At 42.3% G+C, this 23598-nt stretch overlaps 1 protein-coding gene across 2 annotated transcripts in view; it reads right to left on the bottom strand.

Annotated features, from left to right (window-relative positions):
• The window catches only part of vopp1b (VOPP1 WW domain binding protein b), a 73956-nt gene that overhangs the window by 33830 nt on the left and 16528 nt on the right, over positions 1-23598 (bottom strand). For both annotated transcript variants that reach the window (XR_010968919.1, XM_068011606.1), the window contains exon 2: positions 5646-5704. Coding sequence is in view for 1 of the 2 variants with exons in the window: in XM_068011606.1 (XP_067867707.1) it covers positions 5646-5704 (59 nt within the window). In the remaining variant the exon portion in view is untranslated. The remainder of the gene's footprint in view (positions 1-5645; positions 5705-23598) is intronic.

Here is a 23598-nt window from a genome sequence, read left to right on the forward strand (position 1 = left end):
TGCTACTTCTCAGCCCAGCTTGCATCCTGTCAATGTCCCGTTGCAACCTATAACAGCCTTCCACACTATCCACAACTCCAGCAACCTTCGTGTCATCAGCAAACTTGCTAACCCAGCCTTCTACTTCCTCATCCAAGTCATTTATAAAAATCACAAAGAGCAGAGGTCCCAGAACAGATCCCTGCGGAGCACCACTGGTCACTGAGCTCCAGGCTGAATACTTTCCATCTACTACCACCCTCTGTCTTCTATGGGCCAGCCAATTTTGTATCCAGACAGCCAACTTTCCCTGTATCCCATGCCTCCTTACTTTCTGAATGAGCCTACCATGGGGAACCTCATCAAACGCCTTGCTAAAATCCATATACACCACATCCACTGCTCTTCCTTCATCAATGTGTTTTGTCACATCTTCAAAGAATTCAATAAGGCTTGTGAGGCATGACCTGCCCCTCACAAAGCCATGCTGACTGTCTCTAATCAAACCATGCTTTTCCAAATAATCATAAATCCTGTCTCTCAGAATCCTCTCCAATAATTTGCCCACTACCGACGTAAGACTGACTGGTCTATAATTCCCAGGGTTATCCCTATTCCCTTTCTTGAACAAGGGAATAACATTTGCCACCCTCCAATCATCTGGTACTACTCCAGTGGACAGTGAGGACGCAAAGATCATCGCCAAAGGCGCGGCAATCTCTTCCCTCGCTTCCCGTAATATCCTTGGGTATATCCCGTCTGGCCCCGAGGATTTATCTGTCCTCATATCATTCAAAATTTCCAGCACATCCTCCCTCTTAACATCAACCTGTTCAAGCATATCAGCCTGTTTCACTGTCCTCACAAACGACCAGGTCCCTCTCACTAGTGAATACTGAAGCAAAGTATTCATTTAGGACCTCCCCTACTTCCTCCGACTCCAGGCACAAGTTCCCTCCACTATCCCTGATCGGCCCAACCCTCACTCTGGCCATCCTCTTGTTCCTCACATAAGTGTAGAACGCCTTGGGAATTTCCTTAATCCTACCCGCCAAGACTTTTTCATGTCCCCTTCTAGCTCTCCTAAGACCATTCTTCAGTTCCTTCCTGGCTACCTTGTAACCCTCTAGAGCCCTGTCTGATCCTTGCTTCCTCAACCTTAAGTAAGCTTCCTTCTTCCTCTTGACTAGCTGTTCCACATCTCTTGTCATCCAAGCTTCCTTCACCCTACCATCCCTTCCTTGCCTCATCGGGACAAACCTATCCAGCAGTCGCAGCAAGTGCTCCCTAAACAACCTCCACATTTCTGTCGTGCATTTCCCTGAGAACATCTGTTTCCAATTTATGCTCCCCAGTTCCTGCCTAATAGCATTGTAATTACCCCTCCCCCAATTAAATATCTTCCCATCCCGTCTGCTCCTGTCCCTCTCCATGCCTACAGTAAAGGTCAGGGAGTTGTGATCACGATCACCGAAATGCTCTCCCACCGAGAGATCTGCCACTTGGCCTGGTTCGTTGCCAAGCACCAAGTCCAACATAGCCTCCCCTCTAGTCGGCCTATCTACATATTGAGTCAGGAAACCTTCCTGGACACACCTGACAAAAACTGCTCCATACAAACTATTTGCACTAAGAGGTTCCAATCAATATTAGGGAAGTTGAAGTCACCCATGACAACAACCCTGTTACTTCTGCACCTTTCCAAAATCTGCCTCCCAATCTGTTCCTCCGTGTCTCTGTTGCTATTGGGGGGGGGGGGGGGGTCTATAGAAAACTCCCAATAAAGTGACTGCTCCTTTCCTGTTTCTGACTTCCACCCATAATAACTCAGTAGACAAACCCTCCTCGACGACCTCCCTTTCTGCAGCTGTGATACTATCCCTGATTAGCAATGCCACTCCCCCACCTCTTTTACCTCCCTCCCTATTCCTATTGAAACATCTAAACCCCGGAACATCCAACATCCATTCCTGCCCCTGTGATATCCAAGTCTCCGTAATGGCCACAACATCGTAGCTTCAAGTACTGATCCATGCTCTAAGTTCATCACCCTTATTCCTGACACTTCTTGCGTTAAAATAGACACACTTCAACCCATCATACTGGCTGCAACTTTGCCCTGTCAACTGTCTAACCTTCCTCACAGACTCTCTGCACTCTGTATCTGCCTGTTCAACAGCTACCCCATCCACTGATCCGTCGCTCCAGTTCCCATGCCCCTGCCAAACTAGTTTAAACCCTCCCGAAGAGCTTTAGCAAACCCCCCGCCCAGGATATTGGTGCCCCTCCAGTTCAGATGCAACCAGTCCTTCTTGTACAGGTCCCACCTTCCCCAGAAGGTATCCCAATGATCCACATATCTGAAGCCCTCCCTCCTACACCAGCTCTGTAGCCACGTGTTCAGCTGCACTCGCTCCCTGTTTCTAGCCTCACTAGCACATGGCACCGGTATCAATCCTGAGATTACTACTCTGCTCATCCTGCCTTTTGGCTTCCAACCTAACTCCCTATATTTGCTTTTCAGGTCCTCATCCCTTTTCCTAGCTATGTCATTGGTACCGATGTGTACCACGAACTCTGGCTGCTCCCCCTCCCCCTTAAGAATCCCGTTGACGATCCGAGACATCCCTGACCCTGGCACCCGGGAGGCAACATACCATCCGGGAGTTTCGTTCACGACCACAGAATCTCCTGTCTGTTCCTCTAATCATTGAATCTCCTATCACTACCGCTCTCCTATTCTCCCCCCTTCCCTTCTGAGCCACAGAGCCAGGCTAAGTGCCAGAGACCTGGCCACTGTGGCTTTCCCCTGGTCGGTCGTCCCACCCAACCGTATCCAAAACGGTATACTTATTATTGAGGGGAACGGCCACAGGGGATCCCTGCACTGTGCGCCTATTCCCTTTCCCTCCCCTGACGGTCACACAGCTACCTTTATCCTGTAACTTAGGTGTCACTACTTCCCTATAACTGCTCTCTATCACCCCCTCAACCTCCTGAATGATCCGAAGTTCATCCAGCTCCAGCTCCCTAACGCGGTCTGTGAGGAGCTGGAGTTGGGTGCACTTCTCACAGGTGAACTCAGCAGGGACACAAGTGGTGACCCTTACCTCCCACATCCTGCAAGAGGAGCATGCAACTGCCCGAGCTACCATCCCTTCTGCTCTAAATTGACAACAGAGATTAAAAAAATAAATAAATAAAGGAAAACCTTACCTTACCAAACCCTCCACACAAGAGTCCTTTTTTTTTTGTTTAGAGGAGGAGGATGGGTGGGAGACACTATACGTGTAGTGTTTCGGGTTTAGCCACTGCCCGAATATATAAGTTTACTTACCCAGCTGCCCCCTGGCTCGCACTATCGCTGATCAAAAAGAAGCTGCCGAAACAAGAGTTAAGTACTTTATACTGAAACTTACCTTCCCAGCTTCAGTTATATAGGGCACTGGTGAGACTACATCTCGAATACCGTGTGCAGTTTTGGTCTCCTTATTTAAGGAAGGATGTAAATGCTTTGGAGGCAGTTCAGAGGAGGTTTACTAGATTGATACCTGGAATGAGCGGGTTGTCTTAAGAGGAAAGATTGGACAGACTGGGCTTTTTTCACTGGAGTTTAGAAGTGTGAGGGCAGACTTAATTGAAGTATGTAAGATCCTGAACAGTCTTGACAAGGTGGATGTGAAGAGGATGTTTCCTGTTGTGGGCGAGTCCAGAACTAGGGGGCACTGTTTTAAAATTAGGGGTCACCCTTTTAGGACAGAGATGAGGAGAATTTTTTTCTGAGGGTTGTGGACTTAGGAACGCTCGGCCTCAGAAGGTAATGGAGGCGGGGTCACTGACTATTTTTAAGGCAGAGGTAGATTGATTCCCTTGCTTAACAAAAATCTAAGGTTATCGGGGTAGATGGGAGTGTGGAATTCAAAACACAAACAGATCAGCCATGATCTTATTGAATGGCAGAGCAGGCTCGATGGGCCGAATGGCCTACTTCTGCTCCTAATTCGTTATAGCATTGACTATACAGTGTCAATTCGACCAGCTAGAGAAGGGTGCAAAGTGCTTCCGTTGTGCGGGGGTTTGTCGGGGGGGTGTTAATACTAAAATAAGTTCCATTTCACTAAAATAGGAGACCCTGATATACAAGAGTATTACTAGGCTCAATTTTCTTTCAAATAATTAGATCATAATTCTTACTTATGCCTCATTCATCATTTTTTTTATTACGCATGGACACAAATGCGGAGTCACTTGGTTGTCAAAATGGGGAAACACATTTGGACTAAAACACCACTTTCAAATTGTACCCAGTGCTCTGGTAGGTGTTAATGATTAACAGTGCCAACCCTCATTATAGTGCAAGCAAAGGAGGCCATTTGGTCCATTGAGTCTGCACCAGCTCTTTCAGAGAGCTATCCAATTAGTCTCACTCCCCCAATCTTTTCCCATATCCCTGTGATTTTTTTTCTCCTTCAAGTATTTATCCAATTTCCTTTCGTAGGCTACTACTGAATCTGTACCCACTGCCCTATTAGGCAGTGCATTCGAAATTCTAACCACGCGTTACACAAAGTTTACCCTCAGGTCTTTCTGGTTCTTTTGCCAATCACCTTCAATCTGATTACTGATCTTTCAGCCATTAGAAATGTTTCTTTACTTACTCTATCTAAACCCTTCATGATTTTAAAAACATTTATCAAATCTCCTAGTCGCCTCTGTGCTCAAAGGAGAACAAACCCAACTTCTCCAGTCCAGTTAGATTTATCTGTCTACGTTGGCAAGTCTTCAGAAACAACTACTGATGCCACAGAGTAAATCCTTGGAAACTATTCACTCAGAGCTTTCTGGACAATATTGAGCAAAGGATTGACAGCTTTAAAACGAATATCAACAAATTTCCGTGTTGCATTTTTATCCAGCTAATACAAATCCTCCTTCAAGCATAGCATGATAAAAGGAGAATCGGCTGCTCCATTGTAATTACAAAGAGTTTTCTGTGTTGGCTGCAAGGAGAAGTTCTTGTAACAGGGCAAGCTGGTTATCGCAGTGGTGCTTTCCAAAAATGGACAATCTTTTTAAAGCAAAGCAGTTAACCAAGCCAGCCCTGTGTTCTTTCAGCAGCTGTTTTCTAAATTATGAAGTAGTGTAGCTGGTGTGCCCAATCCTTTAATTTTAGGAACAAAAACGTCAACTGTAAGAGCTGGGACACTTTCCTCTAGAAAAAGCTGACAGATAACCTAAGACAGGTCTTTACTATTAGAAAAGAGTTCGATAGGGTAGGCAGAGATGTTTCCACTTGTTGGGGAGTCCACAACTAGGAGTCATAAATAGAAGATAGTCAATAATAAACCCATTAAAGAATTCAGGAGAAATGTCTTTAGCCAGAAAGCAGTTTGAATGTGCACCTTGCTATCACATGATCTTTCATCAGAACTGGGAAAAGTTAGAAATTTAAAGTTTTAACCAAGTAAAAGATCGTCGACATGTGAAAATGTTTAGAACTGATGAGGAAGGAGCAAGTTAATTAAAATGGGCCAATCTGACATTGATTCCTTTGCATTGTGCACTTGAGTTTTGCACTTTGCAGCATTAAGCAGAGTAAAACAATATGTCATAAAAGTTTGTGCACTCCTGAACATGCATTAAGCTACTCATTAAAGAGTACTTACATAAAATAAGTGGGATATCCCGCATCCACATACCAGCAGTACTTTTTAGCTGCTGCACTCTGAGGAAATAAAGAAATCACTGTTAACGTGGACCGTGCAAGTTAGAGATTATACGTCACTAATCACCAAAACCTATGATTTAGCACAACAGGAAATGCTTTTTCCTACTGAGCCAGTTAAGAGGTTCAAATTATTTTGAATTTATTTACGACTACAGATTACTTCATTTAAGCTTATTTACCGTCCCATTATAAAACTTTGCTCATGTACCCTCACTTGGACATCAGATTGGGCTGTGGGAACCATATGAACTACATGTGTCACGAGGTGCTTACAGCATTTCAAAGTATGCCAGAAAAATAGGATACATTACCGCTTCTTGAATTATTTTCACTTTCTCCTCCAGTGAAAGCTAATGTTTAATAAGAGAATTTTTTCTTCAAACAGACTAACCAAATGGCAAGCATAGTTACCTCAATGTTAATACTGTTATACTAACAATGTAGATGTTTAGTTCTGTATGCAGAAAGTGACTCTTTTTACCAATTCCCTAGCTATGTGTGCCTGCCTAGGCTCCCAGCACCCACTGCAATGCATCAAAAGTAAAAATGTTAGCTGACACCATGACAGTTCCTTCTACCTCGTTTATCTGCGAACTCAGCATTTTAGCCACTATCCGTTTTATGTTAAAATTAAGAAAAGGGCAGGATCAAAGATCACTTAATGGCTTCTCTCCCATCAGGAGTTGTTACTGAAGGATTATTCAATATAAAACAACATATGCACCATCACTGGTGTGTTTTCATGTTTTTAATGTTAGTAATGGCATGTTTGTGCTTTTTCTTTTCTCAAATATGTTTGGAGCAGTGTCCTGACTCTTCTCTCCCACCTCCCCACCCAGCTTTTCACCTGGGGCCTTGGCTGTGCTCTGCCACCAGCGCCTCAGAGGTGGACAAATGTTTCCTGCTTTAAAAAAAAACTGCTTGCACGTGGATCATGTGGCAACATCACTGCCTCTGCACACTACACACTACACAGTGATGTAATCTTATCTTTACCAGTGATCAACGCCACTACCTTAGAGCGAATAAGTCAAATTCTGTTTTTATTAGCTGAGATTTCAAGACTTTTAGCAGCAGCTTTGGGGGCGGGGCTCACACTTCAGCTTCCATCATGGTAGGGGGCGAGTCATATTTCACAACTCAATTGGTTTGTTGTGACTGAATAAATCAAATTGCATCTTCCAACCCCCAAGATTGTTGAAAGTGTTTTCAGGATCTAATTCTGCATTCTGTCCATTCTTCCATAAAACCATTAGTATCCTTGTCAGTCCTTGACTGATATGCTCAGTTTTATTTTCAACGGCAGAGCCGACTACACTGGTAAAATATTAGTGACATTACTGATCAGTAATCTATGGCCATGTGAGCCGCATGGAAGATGGCAGGATCCCCAAAGACACATTGTACAGCGAGCTCGCCACTGGTATCAGACCCACCGGCCATCCATGTCTCCGCTTTAAAGACGTCTGCAAACGCGACATGAAATCCTGTGACATTGATCACAAGTCGCGGGAGTCAGTTGCCAGCGTTCGCCAGAGCTGGCGGGCAGCCATAAAGGCGGGGCTAAAATGTGGCGAGTCGAAGAGACTCAGTAGTTGGCAGGAAAAAAAGAGAGGCGCAAGGAGAGAGCCAACTGTGCAACAGCCCCGACAAACAAAATTCTCTGCAGCACCTGTGGAAGAGCCTGGTCACTCTAGAATTGGCCTTTATAGTCACTCTAGAATTGGCCTTTATAGCCACTCCAGGCGCTGCTTCACAAACCACTGACCACCTCCAGGCGCGTATCCATTGTCTCTCGAGATAAGGAAGCCCAAAAGAATGGGGGCTGAGCTTACATATCCACGTATGCAATTGGGGCTTTGACCTTCATTAAAATGTGACATTTCTAAACCAAAGCAAATGTCACTCCTAAGTAATAATTATAGTTTGATATGCGTATCAGTATGAATGAAGGAGTTCAAACAATGGCTCAGAATTTGCTGAAGCGGGGCATCATGTGGCATTAGTTAAGACTTTTTCCCTTACTCATTAGCTCTAAAATATCACGCACTGGAAGTGCAAACTGATGGTGTTAAAGGGGCATTTGGGTCCTTTGTGAATGATAGAACAAGAACTCGATTTTAATAGCTATACCAGTAGCAGCCATGCCTTCAGCTGTCTCAGCCTTAATCTCTGGAATTCCTTCCCTAACTCACTCTACCTTGAAGACGTTCCATAAAACCTACTTCTTTGGCCAAGCTTTTGATTACATGTCCTATTATCTCCTTATGTGGTTCAATGAAAATTTTATTTGATGACAATTCTATGAAGCACTTGGATTAAAGGTGCTATAGAAATGCAACTTGGCGTTCTTGGTGAAAGAGTGGATTAAGAGGGAGAGAAGGGGGGAAAAAAGGCAGAAATAAAAACCAGTACATAGGGAGAAACTGTTCCTGTTGGGAGAAGGGTGAGAGAACCGGAGGACACCAATTTAAGGTGAATGGTAAAAGAACCAAAAGCAACACGAGGATTTTTTTTTTTAAGAAACAGCAAGTGGTCAGGATCTGGAATACACTGCCTTAGAGTGTGCTGGAGTCAGATTCAATTATGGCTTTCAAAAGTAATTTGGATAATTACCTGCAGGCAGGGAGTAGGGCTAGCTCAGTTGCTTTTGCAGTAAGTTCGCATGGACACGATAGGTAGAAAGGCCTCCTCTGTGCTGTAACCATTCTATGACACTATAAAAATCTGACATCAATTTACTACCTGTAGGAATTGGACTCCATAATTTCAATTGTTCCCTTTCTAGCCTGGAAAGGTTGAGCGGCATTGCAGGACATAAAGTGTGTACAAGTAGCAGAAATAACTTTCTGTGGCAAGTTTAATTGGCAATTAAAGTGCAAATGCAGCAATTTCTTGAAACTCGAGGAGATTAGGGGAAAAGCTATCATTTCTGCAAAGCTAATGGTGGAGCAGAGCAAACCATCTAGCAACTTGTGGTGATTCACAAGTTATCTCTGCCTCACCACAGGTTGCTGGCCAATTTACACATTCAGAACATAGTGTGCATTAAACTCCTACTTATCAAATTGCATTCTTTTTCAATAAACAGTGGAAGGTCATAATTCATGTCGAGAAACATCACTCTTAAGGAAATGCACTTTGGGCGTATTCCCCTCCCTTTAAAAGTAGCTGGAAAGCAACCGGGGTGGGAGGGGGGGCGGGGGGGGGTGTGGAAAACAGGGAGATTTTTCCCTGAATACTTGAGGTGCTAAAGAGCCACCGAGTTGGTCAAGGTGGGTTCTTAAGTTTAGCCAATATTTAGCACAAGATACCTTGGTAAAGGGGTTGAAGCTGGCACTAGGAATGACTGCTTAGAGGATCTTTAAAGGTGCCCCCTAAGGATCTATCTTTAGCCCCCTCCTATTTCTCGTCTACACTCTTCCCCCTCAGTGACATCATCCAAAAAGTGTTAGTTTGCATGTGCACACTGACGACACCGTCTTTCGACGACTCCACCATTGCTATATTATCAGACTGTGTGACTGACATAGTACTGGATAAGCAAAGATTTCCTCCAATCAAATACTGGGAACAATAAAGCCACTGTCTTCGGTCCTGGCTACAAGTTCCCCAGCTACCGACTCCATCCCTCTCCCTGGCAACTGTCCGAGGCTGAACCAGACTGTTCGCAACCTTGGTGTCATAGTTGACCCAGAGATGAGCTCCCGATCACATATCCATGCCATCACTGACTGCCTATTTCCATCTCCAAAGCATCACCCAGCTCTGCCTCAGCTCATCTTATGCTGAAAGCATCATCCATGCCTTCATTGCCTTTAGTCTTGACCACTCCAACACACACTTGACTGGCCTCCCATGTTCTTCCCTCTGTAAACTTGGTTATTCAAAGGTCTGCTGCTGTGACCTTATTCACACTAAGTCCTGTATACCCATCACCCCTGCACTCGCTGACCTACACTGCCTCTGGGTTAAACACCTTGATTTTAAAATTCTTATACTTATTTTCAAATCCCTCCATTGCCTTGCCATTCCATGTGTAATCTCCTCTAGCCCCACAACACTCATATCTGCACTCATCCAATGCTGGCTTCCAGTATCCCCAATTTCGATTGCTCTACCATTAGTGGCCGAACCTTTCGTTGCCTAGGCCCGAAGCTCAGGAATTCCCTCCCTAAACCTTTCCACCTCTCTCTCTCTCCTTTAAGATGCTCTTTAAAACCTACCTCTGACAAACCGTTGGCCATCTGCCCTAATGTCACCTTATGTGGCTGTGTCAAACTTTGCTTATAATGCCTTAAGTGCCTTGGGATGTTTTATTATATTAAAGGGGATATATATATATATATATATATATATAGGTCTCCTTACCCAAGGATGGTGTCATAAGAATTTTTTTTCAAACTAGGAGGTCTGTTATTTTTCTGTGAACAGTGACTGCACAGACTTTTGAAGTATTTGAAGTGCAGGCTGCAGGGAAATTTGTATCCAAGCAACCTGATAGTTTTATGATTGTCTTGTGACTCTTATTGTTTGAAAAAAAGGCTTTAGTTTTCAGTTCTCCAGAGGGAAACAAAACAGCTAGCAGTGGCTGAAGCTGTGTTTTGCTGGAGGAAAAGGCCTATTCTCCCTGAAAATAAGCTCTGCATTGCAAGGGGAAAAGTGCTACATTTGGGGTGAGGTTTTGATCTGCCTGAAGAGAGAGGAAGAGACCCAGAGAAAAGAGGAATTGCTACACTCTGTGGAGAAACATTGCCTGTGTTTCGGGTGTGGCAAGTTGCTGTTACCTCCAGTCAAGAATCCCTGCCTCAAGAGTGAGTTCTGTAGTGTTGTGCTCTGTGGAGAAAGCTCCTTTGCTAAGAGCAAGTCTTGCTGACTTTTCTGTTTTGGAAGTTCCTGAACTCTCAGTTTCTGTTAGACTGCTACTTTAAAATTTAAATAGACCTGTTGCTACAGCCTGTTGCTAAAAGATCTGTGAGACGCCTGCTGCAGACGAACTACCTTGAACAACTACCCACCATAGACTGTTCATTAATTTCACCTGGGGACACACTGAGTGGCATCTGATGATTAGATCTCGGACACGTCATCAATCCAGGAAAATACTACCAGCAGTTACAACCCAGTTATTATTCAAGAAACTGTTGTAAAGTTAAATTACCCTTTTTCCCCAGTTAACCATTGGTAATTGAATGTATACGTGTGAATGAGGGTTCAGAAGATTAAGCAGTTATAAAATCTTTTTATACAAATAGATTCATCTCATTATTAATAAACCAAGTTTTAAACGATAATGAGTTAATGCTGTTGTTTAAAGAAACCTGGTTTGGCATGCTTTATTCTGGGGTTAAAGAAAGTGATTAATTTGGCCATTTTTCTGGTAGGTGGGAAACTTTACTAATATGCTATGACCTGTGGAGTAGTGGGACTGAATTGACAGTGTATTACATCTGCCTTGGTCGTAACAATGGATATACTTAAATTGAGTGCAACAAAAGGTTCACTAGACTGATTAGGAGATGACAGGATTGTCCTATGAGGAAAGATTGAGTAGACTGGGCTTATATTCCCTGGAATTTAGAAGAATGAGAGGTGATCTCATTGAAATCTAAAGTTCTTGAGAGGGCTTGATAGGGAGATTCTAGGAGGGTGTTTCCCCTGGCTGGGAGTCTAGAACTAGGGGCCAGAGTCTCAGAATATAATTCTGTATCCTAGAGTGCTGCGGCTACTCAGTTGTTGAGTATTTTCAAGACGGAGATCAATAGATTTTTGGGAATCAAGGGATATGGGGATAGTGCAGGAATATGGAGTTGAGGTAGAAGGAAGATGATCAGCCGTTAACTTACTAAATGACAGAGCAGGCTCCAAGGGCTGATTGACTCTTGCTCCTATTTCTTGTGTTCTTACAAGTTCTAGCAGAATTCCAATGCCTTATCCAAATGGCTATTCTTCATATAGGAGCTCATATAGCAAGGGTTAGCTACTTCAACAATTTGGGACATCACAGCCAAGCCCAAAGCTGTCCTCTCCAAAATTTCACATGTCAGCATTATCCAGCAGGGGTAAATTGGATAGCGATCTCTATGGCAATTGTGGCTGATTCTTCCCTTTAATAAGCCATAGATGCTATGCAAATTGTAATACCTCCAAACTGGGATAAACTGATTTGGCATAGACCAGGGATCAAATTTGGAGAATTAGTACTATTCTGGGTGGTGCATTTGCACATTAAGCCATAAGAGAGAACTACTTGCTGGATAAAGTCAGAGGCATCTATTTCTTTTTTTTCAAAAAATCAATTCTTTCAACTTGGTAATTTCGAAGAAAATTCTGTTTCTGATACAAGATAAAAAGCTTTGATTTTCATATCACCATTGAAATCATTTATTTGTTTAAGAAGGGTAGCAAGGATAATCCAGGAAATTATAGGCCGGTGAGCCCCGTCAGTGGTAGGGAAATTATTAGAGAGGATTCTTCGGGACAGGATTTACTCCCATTTGGAAACAAACGAACTTATTAGCGAGAGGCAGCATGGTTTTGTGAAGGGGAGGTCATGTCTCACTAATTTGATTGAGTTTTTTGAGGAAATGACAAAGATGATTGATGAAGGAAGGGCAGTGGATGTTATCTATATGGACTTCAGCAAAGCCTTTGACAAGGTCCCTCATGGCAGACTGGTACAAAAGGTGAAGTCACACGGGATCAGAAGTGAGCTGGCAAGATGGATACAGAACTGGCTCTGTCACAGAAGACAGAGGGTAGAAGTGGAAGGGTGCTTTTCTGAATGAAGGGATGTGACTAGTGGTGTTCCGCAGGGATCAGTGCTGGGACCTTTGCTCTTTGTAGTATATATAAATGATTTGGAGGAAAATGTAGCTGGTCTGATTAGTAAGTTTGCGGATGACAAAGGTTGATGGGTTGCGGATAGTGATGAGGACTGTCAGAGGATACAGCAGGATATAGATCGGTTGGAGACTTGGGCGGAGAAATGGCAGATGGAGTTTAATCCGGACAAATGTGAGGTAATGCATTTTGGAAGGTCTAATGCAGGTGGGAAGTATACAGTAAATGGCAGAACCCTTAGGAGTATTGACAGGCAGAGAGATCTGGGCGTACAGGTCCACAGGTCACTGAAAGTGGCAACGCAGGTGGATAAGGTAGTCAAGAAGGCATACGGCATGCTTGCCTTCATCGGTCGGGGCATAGAGTATAAAAATTGGCAAGTCATGCTGCAGCTGTACAGAACTTTATTTAGGCCACACTTAGAATATTGCGTGCAATTCTGGTCGCCACAATACCAGAAGGACGTGGAGGCTTTGGAGAGGGTACAGAAGAGGTTTACCAGGATGTTGCCTGGTCTGGAGGGCATTAGCTATGAGGAGAGGTTGGATAAACTCGGATTATTTTCACTGGAACGACGGAGGTGGAGGGGTGACATGATAGAGGTTTACAAAGTTATGAGCGGCATGGACAGAGTGGATAGTCAGTTACTAGGGGACATAGGTTTAAAGGTGAGAGGGACACAGTTTAGAGGGGATGTGCGAGGCAAGTTCTTTACACAGAGGGTGGTAAGTGCCTGGAACTTGCTGTCGGGGGAGGTGGTGGAAGCAGGTACGAAAGCGATGTTTAAGAGGCATCTTGACAAATACATGAATAGGATGGGAATAGAGAGATACGGTCCCCGGAGGTGCAGAAGGTTTTAGTTTAAGCAGGCATCAAGATCGGTGCAGGCTTGGAGGGCCAAATGGCCTGTTCCTGTGCTGTACTGTTCTTTGTTCTAAAGCTGACCATGACCAACAGATTCAGAAACATTTTAGTCGTTCCTTTTTGGTATAGCTAATTGCAAAATAGCAATGCACTTAAATAATAAACTGCAATTGTAAAGCACTTATTTCTATGCTTAGTTTTACCAAAACAAATAGTTTACTTTCTTGAGGCTAACATTTAGAAACAAACCTAGCTGCATTGAAAGGGACAAATGCACATTAATTCCATGGGTGAGTTCCATTAGGGATTATACATTTGATAAAAACATATCTAATAGCTTAATAGAATCTCAACTACATATCTCCCCAGCAGATTGTTGCAGAATACGACAATTAAGGATGCTGGAGAGCTGCAAGGCATGAAACAAACTCTAAAAAGATGTCAATTTTACCCACAATCCTTAGATATGATCCATTATATCAGACAATGTCAAAGGTAAACACCGATAATGTGAATGCCTTCAGTTCACTGTCTTCAAACAACATTGGCTTTGATAATTCCCATGACATTTTTGTTTGAAAGTAGTTAAAAGTATGTGGACATGGACATGCGCGCACACACAAATATGGAAGTGTGTCTGTGCAAGTGAAACAAGTACTGGTGACCCCTGAATTAAATACCTACCATCCCACGTCACATATCTTCTGCTCCTGGCAGGATTCGAACCCCAAATCTTTCACATCACTGGTGACGACTATCTCTACTTACTTCATATGTCCAGATAAAGGATGGAAGACATTTGACTGAATGAGACACATTTGCCTGAATTCTGGAGCAAGGCTTCCCACCTTTTCCCACTTCATGGCTCTCCAACAGTGAAAGCCAACCATTAAAAAAAAAAGCTCAAGCAGCCTGATATGAGCAATGACACAGCTCTCCTGCAGAGTTAACTCACTGTTTATATCTCCTGATGCATGAACTCACTCAGAGCAAGCTACAGTATAAATCCATGTGGATCACATTTGAGTTAGATCATCACAGCCTGATCAGATTATGATCTCAATGGGTTTAAAAATACAAACAGGAGTTTTAAAAAGACATTTCAATTTCATACTGGTCACTGAACTCAGTATTTATACTGCCCAGGAGACATTATTGAATCATAGAATGTTACAGCACAGAAACAGAATTGAGTCTGCACCTGTAATTTTCTCTAGCCACCAATTCTATTTGCTCACACCTTCCACCTTTTAATTTCCCTCTGGTTTGACAAACTATATAATTCTCTAAATAAAAAAAAACTTTTCAACAATGGTTTATGGCAAAGTATTTCACATCCTCACCAACCCCTTTATAAATACATTTTTCTAATCTCAATTTCAATAACTTACCTATCATAACCCTTTATAATTCTGACCACCTATTAGGTCACCCTTCAACCTTCTCAACTCTAATGCAAGAGCACATAACTTATCTTTTCTCTTCCCAACAGTAACTTTAACCCAAACAAAAACAAGAAATGCTGGATTCACTCAGCAGGTCTGGCAGCATCTGTGGAAAGAGAAGCAGAGTTAACGTTTCGGGTCAGTGACCCTTTATAGTAACTTTAACCCCTTCGTCCTGGCAATATGCTGGTGAATCTATACTGAACTTTTTCCATTAGTTTTATATCCTTCCTATAATGGGCTGTTCAAAACTGTACACAACACTCCAACTGTTGCCTAAGCATATCTGAAATGCAAACAGTAACACCTCACTGTTAAAAGTGTCAGGGGTAATTTTCTGAGTAGCCAAGGTTACCTGTTACAAACACCTGAAAAATTACCCATTCCATACACCTGAGCTCCCAAAGATTGCTCCAGTGGTTAGCAATGCATAAACATGTCTTGCTTAATTTAGGAAGCTGGATGAGTTAAGTAATCAACAGTGTACCATGAAGGAGTTTATATGTTTGAATGTGCTTTCCTTCCTGGAAAATCCTAGGCTTGTAACTGACTGAATCAAATAGTGTTTTTATTTTAAATGTGATGCTGTGCTTGAGGTGTAGTTTAGGCTCTCCTGATAGCCAAGATAGTAAGACCAGTGCCTAGTGTGGAACTATGTTTTACAGACAAGGATGATACCATCTCAGGTTTGAAACTTTCAATGCTCCTGGTTACAGAAGGAAACAAAATCATCCAGGTTTTTCACTCCTTTGGGATAATGTAAAATGGGCAATAGCAATCTGCAGCCCATTCATTTTACATCTCTCCTGATGATTTCCATTGACTTCAATGGACCAGATACCATAGGGCAAATGGACACCTACAGGAATGATCCCACAACCTGGTACTCCCTACTGGGAATGGTGCTTGCAGGGAGCACATTTCAGATATTCATGAAAGTTAACAGACAGGAAATCATAGGCTTTCTGCCAATAAAGAATGCTCCTTGTAAATACCACTCTCTACTGTGAGTGTCAGAACACAGAATTATCCCATATATCTGAGAAGCCAATACCTCCCAGTATATGAATAAAAGTCAAAAGAAAAATTTCAAATTTTCGAACGAGTTAAAAAAATTAAAAGAAAATTTCACATCCCAATTCATCAGTAACCTTTCACTGAACAAGCTCCTTTTGTTTGAAACTTTATTTTTGCTGGTTTCAAAATAACATTCGATTTGTCAGAGAGGATGGCTGAGCAATCTCTCAAATACAATGTTTCCTTTGTTTTGTTGTATAATTGTCAGCAAAAATGCTCATTCTTTAAAAGAATTTCCTTTTCTTCCTCTCCTAAAAAATGGTGACTCATACCCAAACATTGTTCCACGGCCTTCAATGATCCTCCAATACAGAGTTCACATGATCCCAGCACACTAGTCATTGAGGGTATCTCTGTCAAACCCAATCTTGGCCGAATACTGTATTCACACATACAGTCAAGCAAGCATATTGGTGGATACTTCCCCCTCCCTTGTCCAGGTATGTTGAGGACAAATAATATTCAGGATTTCTTTCTTCCAGAGATACCTCAGGGTCCTCCTCCTTCTGGAACTTTCTTTTGGAACAGTTCTATTACTGCAGAAAGTATAATTTGATCTGATGGAACAAGCAATTCTACAGCAGGAATATACATCTGCCAGTTAGTGTTTAATTATACAGTTTGGTTCTGTTTTCTAGACCTGAATCACAAGACAAATGTATTCATGATGTCAGAATCTCTAATGCTGCAATTCAGCTACTGATATTCTGACAAATAAGATTTTCAAGTAGTACTTCTGGTATCCTGTCAGGGCTGAACAAAACTCAAGTTTCATAGCCCTGCTGTTATGACCAGGTGAGAAAAGAGGTCCAGGGTTCCCTTTCAGCCGTCACCTGGTCTTACTGTAACAGTATTTTTATTTTTAAAGAGTGTTTTAGCTCTCCCTTGGTGAATCCTTGTTCACTGCTTTCCAATTATAAGGTAAAGGAACAAGCACAAACAGGCTCTCTCAGGTTTAAAGAAGAAAGGTGAAATTTTATTAAACTTAAACTCTAATTTGGTTGATGCCTACGGATACACGACACGCCCCCGCTAGCATGCATACAGGATACACACATGCAAACAGACAGAAAAGAGAAGAAAAATAAAGTGGAAAGGTTTGAGGCAATATCTGAAGAGTTTTTTGTTACGGGTCTTCAAGCTCACTGTGGAGTCCTTGTTTGCAGGTGGATCTTGCTTTTCATTGGGGCCTAGTATTCTTCTTAAACCTTGTTCACAGTAGGAGACTTTTCTGTCTTGGGTTCATATGTCTTCAGTGGGTTTCAGTTCCGTGAGAAAGAGATGAGAGCAGACAGGAGGAGAAGAGGTCTTTTTCAGTCCAGGAGCAAAAAGCTTTCTGCCAGTTCAAACACTGTCAACAATTTAAAACTCCCCCAAGTTGGCCTGCAGGGTAGTCACATGACTGGTATAACCACTTCTGGCTTTCTGTATTGGTGGTCAGGGAATGGGCCTTTGTTCCAAGCAGTGTCTGTTAACATGCAACAGTGTCCTTCCAACCCCTTGTATCAGACCTTCTCTTCTTCCCAGCAACAAATTGAAATTTAATGTCCACGTGGTGAAATTAATATGCCTCATTCTTGGCAGGTGGGGACCTGCATGACACTGCCTACTTGCAGAGGGGAATAACCAGCTAGGTTGCGAAATCAATTTCTTAACACTTGGTAAAACAAGACATTGTGGGAACTAAACAGTGAAGTGCATTTGACATGTTTTTCATCCCTGGCACCTGGGTTCAAAACTACCCCACATGGATAGGTTGAAAGTCTTCTCTGTCTGTGAGCTATAGGAAATCATTTTGGGAAGTCGCAATGCAGTTCTGAGCGGGCATGGCATACATCACACAGCAGTAACTGACAACCTCACAGACTGGAGGACAGCTAGTGTGGGATATATGGGGGGGGGGGGGGGGGGGGGGGGAAAAGAGTTCAGTCACTAACACAGTGGAGAATGCCCTTGAGGTGGGGGCTAAGGTATATTCTTGGGGCTGAGTAGAAGGAGCTTTGATGGGTACCTGAAATTAGAAGAATTCTATTCTCCAGCAAACATCCCTCAACTCGAGAACAAATAAAATGTTCAACGGTTAAATACACTGAAATGAGTGGTTCAGTCATGCAGGCTAGGAAATTCCCAAGCTTAGTCCCTTGTATATGTTGAGTAAGCCAGTGTTGGCTCGAATGTCTCTAAGCTAGAAAGGAGCGCATTAGCTGTGTCTGCATGGACATTTGGGTGAAGGATCATCTCCAGCTGCAATATCCATATAGTAAAATAGCCTGATATTCACTACATGGCAGTTTTACCCACATCCTGAGAATGAAGACATTTTAAACAATAGGCATTAGGGGCAAAGAACCACAGGTTGTCATAGTTCATGGAACCATACTCACCTGAATTATTGCCATCAAAAGGATAAGGGAAAAAAATTGGAGGCAAAATTGGAAAAGGAAAAAAAAAATCAAGAACAGTAGCATCCTTTACCTTATTCTCACATCATTTGAACAAATAATTCAGGTTTGTGGAAAACAGTCTGAATTCAGACAAGGTGAAATTCTTAGGCTTCATTTTAAAAAAGGTCTTCCTGATCTTTTCACATCCTCCACAATTCCCTCACGTACTGCAAATTTCTCTAACTTTACTATTTCCAGCATTGTAGTACTGATTTTTCAGCATCTAGACTCACGCATTATTAAACAATCCTAATATTATGAACCATGTGTAGGTGAAATAGATGATGCTAAAAATTCAATGGAGATGTAAATGTTTCAAACACAGATCTATGTCCTGGAACAGTTAGGTCCCCTAGGGGGTTTTTTTCTGTTATGCCTTTTAAAAATAAAATGTCATAAATGGGAACAAATTCCTTGTGCAATAAGCAAATTATTCTACATTATCACAATTCAATGTATATTTAAAATGTTTCAAGAACTCATGGCATCACTCTTAAGAGTAAAAGCACTTTGAAAATAGCTCACGACTGAAGTAAAAACTGCAGCATGGCATTTAGAGGCAAATCAAATAATCATTACTTCCTTTATAATTTTGGTAATCAAAGAAAGGAAATATTCGATCATTCAGATAACAGAGTATTTCAATCTACAGTCGTCAGCAACAACTAAGTGAAAGGCATCTACTGTACAAAGCTGCTCTGTGCATTTCAATCTGTGTAATATTAGTATGCCTAAATGGTTTGACACATGCTTAAATACGGTGCTAGACTCAGCTTGCTCTTGGCTTGTATGCCAACAAAACGTACTAAAGGATTCTGAGAACTGACACTTCTGATTGGCTGCATGCACAGGGATAGTCTTTTCTTTAAAGATACTGATCTGTAATTTAATTTTTGACTAGGAACTTGAAAATTAATTTCCACCTGCTGTTTCTCCTTGCTAGGCTACAATTTAAGGCAGCATTAGGTAATGACTAGAACATTAAATAGCAATGTCAAATTTTTATGCTCAATGAGTGATTTTTGAAAACAAATATTTTTGCTATAGCACATAACTATAGGAAAGCAACTATACACTCAATTGGAAACCAAACTTCAAGTAAACAAGAAAACTGCCAGTTTCCCCTCGAGTGGTCCACATTAGGATCTACCTCCTGTGTTTTTTTTGTTTTGAACAACATTGAAGGGTAGTTGTAATAATTGTGTCACTGATTGATCCTAGTAGTGCACAGAGATTAACAATTGTCTGAGCTTGAAAAGGCATGCAGATAGTTGGAAAAGCTAGCAGATCTCCTGTGGCATTGCTCAGTGAGTCAAACGATATGCTGTTTTAAATTGATGTGGGCTTTTATCACAACAGTTCCTTTAAAAATCTCTTTCTGCTTGGTAAAACTTTAATCAACCAGACTGCAGCTTTAAAACTGAGCAGGAAGAAAATGGGGCCTATAAGTAAAGGAAGAGCATGTGTGTGGGGAAAGAAGGGAGAATCAAGTTCGTCAAAATAAAAGAGGGGGAGCTGGGAAAGGCAGAATGAAGTAATGAAGAGGTTGGAGAAAAATAGGAGACTGCTATATTAAGAAATCATGATAAAAAGCATTAGGCCACTAAAAATAGTTGGGGTGAGAAACAAGGCTATTGGACAAGAGCAAGCAAAAGAGAACAAGGGAGAGGGGACACAAGAGACAGAGAAAAAGATGGGTCATTAATAACTAAACAGAAATGCAGGGGAAATGGAGATTATTAAAAAGAGAAAGACAGAACAGGTCATTAAAGTTTAAGAAAGCAGCGCATCAGCTCGACCTGGCTCTTCTCTAATATCTTCCCTTGTACTCTACGCAACTGAGCCAGGGCCTGCCACATTTTGTCATCCTGTCATGCAGACTGGGTTTTTCTGAAATGAACAAAGAGTTTGAACTGAAAAAGACTGCTCCTGGAGTGAGAACACCTCTCCTGTCTGCTCCCATCTCTTTCTCACAAGCCTCTGGACCCACTGAGGACACATGAACTTCAAGAGAGAAAAACAATCAATACATCAAACAAGGTTTAAGAATAATACTGGGCCCCAACGAAAACCAAGACCAACCTACAATCAAAGACATCAGAACATAAACAGCAGCAGCAGGCCATTCAGCCCGTCAAGCCTGCCCCGCCATTCAATAAGATCATGGCTGATCTGTCCCAGGCCTCAACTCCTCTTTCGGGCCTGCTCCGCATAACCCTCAACTCCGAGATTTCAAAAATCTATCTACCTCCTCCTTAGATACATTTAGTGACCTAGCCTCCACAATTCTCTGAGGTAGAGAATTCCAGAGATTCACCACCTCCTGAGAAGAAAAAATTCCTTCACATCTCCATTTTAAATGTGTGCCCCTTTTTTCTGTAACTATGTCCCCTGGTTCGAGATTCCCCCACCAGTGGAAACATATTCTAAACATCTACCCTGTCAAGCCCCCTTAAAATCTTATATGTTTCAATAAGATCACCCCTCATTCTTCTAAACTCCAATGAATAAAGGCCTAACCTGTTCAGCCGTTCTTGATAAGACAACCCCTTCAAGCAGGAATCAGCCTAGTGAACCTTTTCTGAACTGCCTCCAATGCGAGTATATCCTTCCTTAAATATGGGGACCAAAACAGTACTCCAGGTGTGGCCTCACCAACACCCTGTGCAGTTGTAACAAGACTTCCTTATTTTTAAACTCTAACCCCCCTAGCAATAAAGGCCAAAATTCCACTTCCTAATTACTTGTTATACCTGCATGCTAACCTTTTGTGTTTCATGCACAAGAACACTCAGATCCCTCTGTACTGCAGTATTTTGAAGTCTTTCTCCATCTAAATAATAATCTGCCTTTTTATTCTTCCTACCAAAGTGGATGACCTCACACTTTCCCACATTGAACTCCATCTGCCAAGTTTTTGTCCACTCACTTAACCTATCTACATCCCTTTGCAGATTATTTGTGTCATCACAACATGCCTTCCCACCTATTTTTGTATCGTCAGCAAATCTGGATACACTACACTCTGTCCCTTCCTCCGAGTCATTGATATAGATAGTAAATAGTTGAGGCCCTAGGACCAATCCTTGGGGCACCCCACAAGTTACAGCTTTCCAACCTGAAGACCCATTGATCCCAACTCTCTGCCTTCTATGTGCTAGTCAATCCTCAATCCATACCAACACATTACCCCCATACCCTGAGCTCTTATTTTGTGCAATAAACTTCACAGCAAACTCAAAGGACAGTAAAATAGAAACCCATCTATTACCTCAAACTTTTTCCCCTTTATCCTTTTCTACTTCTCTGTCTCAATCTGCATGTATCGCATATGCATGCTACCAGGTGCGCGTCACCAATCCGTAGGTGTTAACTGAATTAGAGTGTAAATTTAATAAATTTCAACTTTTTTTCTTTAAACCTAGGAAAACTTGTTTTGCTAGTTTATTTTCCTTATAGTTGGAAGTTACTGGACAAGGATTCACGAAGGAGGAGCTAAAAAAAAACTGTTTAAAATTAAACCCTGTTGCAGTAAGACCAGGTGAAGGCTGAGAGGGAACCCTAGACCCCTTTCTCACCAGGTTGGAATACAGCCCCAGCCTGCCCATTGTCTGTGAGATCCTGGCGGCCAGGGAGTCAGATTCTCTCTAAATTAGGCACCTGAAGCTTAAGGGTAGAACTGGGGATCAGGGATTTCTTTTTGAAATTAGCAAGTAGATCCAACTCTCTGGGACTAAGGTTATATGGCTATTAATACCAATTACTAAGGAAATCTCAGCCTCAAAACCAACACTAAGTGCTTGGAATAAAGATAGAAAATGCTGGAACAAAAGAGCAGGTCTGGCAGCATCTGTGGATCTCTGTTTCTCTCTCCACAGATGCTGTCAGACCTGCTGAATATTTCCAACACTTTGTCTTTCCTTCAGATTTCCAGCATCTGCAGTATTTTGTTCTTGCACTAAATGCCTGGCCTGTGCGTTTACATTGAGAATTGCTATGACACACCAAGGGATAGCCACAGACCCCAGGCCTAATGAATTCAGAAAAACCCAAGTCTGAAGAGAGCCCGGCCCAGTCACTGAATCCGTTTTAGCACAAATCAAGCTGAACAGAACCCAGAGCCTTGGACTCACCCCTGATATGGCAGCTTGCTGTAAAACTAGATTCTCTGCCATTTGCTCACATTTCTGCCACTAATTCAAATGAAAATTACCTGCCACCAGTTAACTTATCAGGAATAAATCATATTCTTTTTCTTGAATTTGAAGATAAACTCTAACAATTCAAAATTTAAAAAGTCTACTTGCATTCGATATGTCTAGAAACTACAAATCTTCAGAATTGTGCAATGTGGTGTAAACACAAGTTGTTGTTGATCTGGAGGCTCTACTGGTGAGATAAGGAACTATTCAGGTTAGTTATGACAGTAACACTGGAAATCCCAGTAGAACACCAATTAATGGCATCACGAGATCAAACGTAAAAGCAACAACCAAGTGTTGACATCTTAACACTGAAATTCCCAGAGGAAATGTTCATTATAGATATGTGCTCGGTGAAACCTGTAACAGGCAGTAAAAAAAAAAAGGCAAATGGTATGTTGGCCTTCATAATGAGAGGATTCTAGTACAGGAGCTGGGATGTCTTGCTGTAATTATACAGGGCCTTGGTGAGGCCACACCTGGAATATTGTGTGCAGTTCTGGTCTCCTTATTTGAGGAAGGATGTTCTTGCTATAGAGGGAGTGCAGCGAAGGTTTACCAGACTGATTCCTGGGATGGCAGGACTAACGTATGAGGAGAGATTGGCGGTTAGGATTATATTCACTGGAGTTCAGAAGAGTAAGGGGGAATCTCATAGAAACCTATAAAATTCTAACAGGACTTGACAGTGTAGATGCAGGAAGGATGTTCCCGATGGTGGGGGGTGGGGGGTGTGGGGGGAAAGAGTCCAGAACCAGGGGTCATAGTCTAAGGATATGGGGTAAACCATTCAAGACTGAGATGAGAAATTTCTTCATCCAGAGAATGGTGAGCCTGTGGAATTCACTACCACAAAAAGCAGTTGAGGCCAAAACATTGTATGTTGTCAAGAAGCAGTTAGATATAGCTATTGGGTCTAATGGGATCAAAGGGTATGGGGCGAAAACGGGAACAGGTTACTGAGTTGGATGATCAGCCATGATCATAATGAATGGCGGAGCAGGCTTGAAGGGCTG

Source organism: Heterodontus francisci, chromosome 2 (assembly GCF_036365525.1).
Source record: "Heterodontus francisci isolate sHetFra1 chromosome 2, sHetFra1.hap1, whole genome shotgun sequence".
NCBI classification, from domain to species: Eukaryota; Metazoa; Chordata; class Chondrichthyes; order Heterodontiformes; family Heterodontidae; genus Heterodontus; species Heterodontus francisci.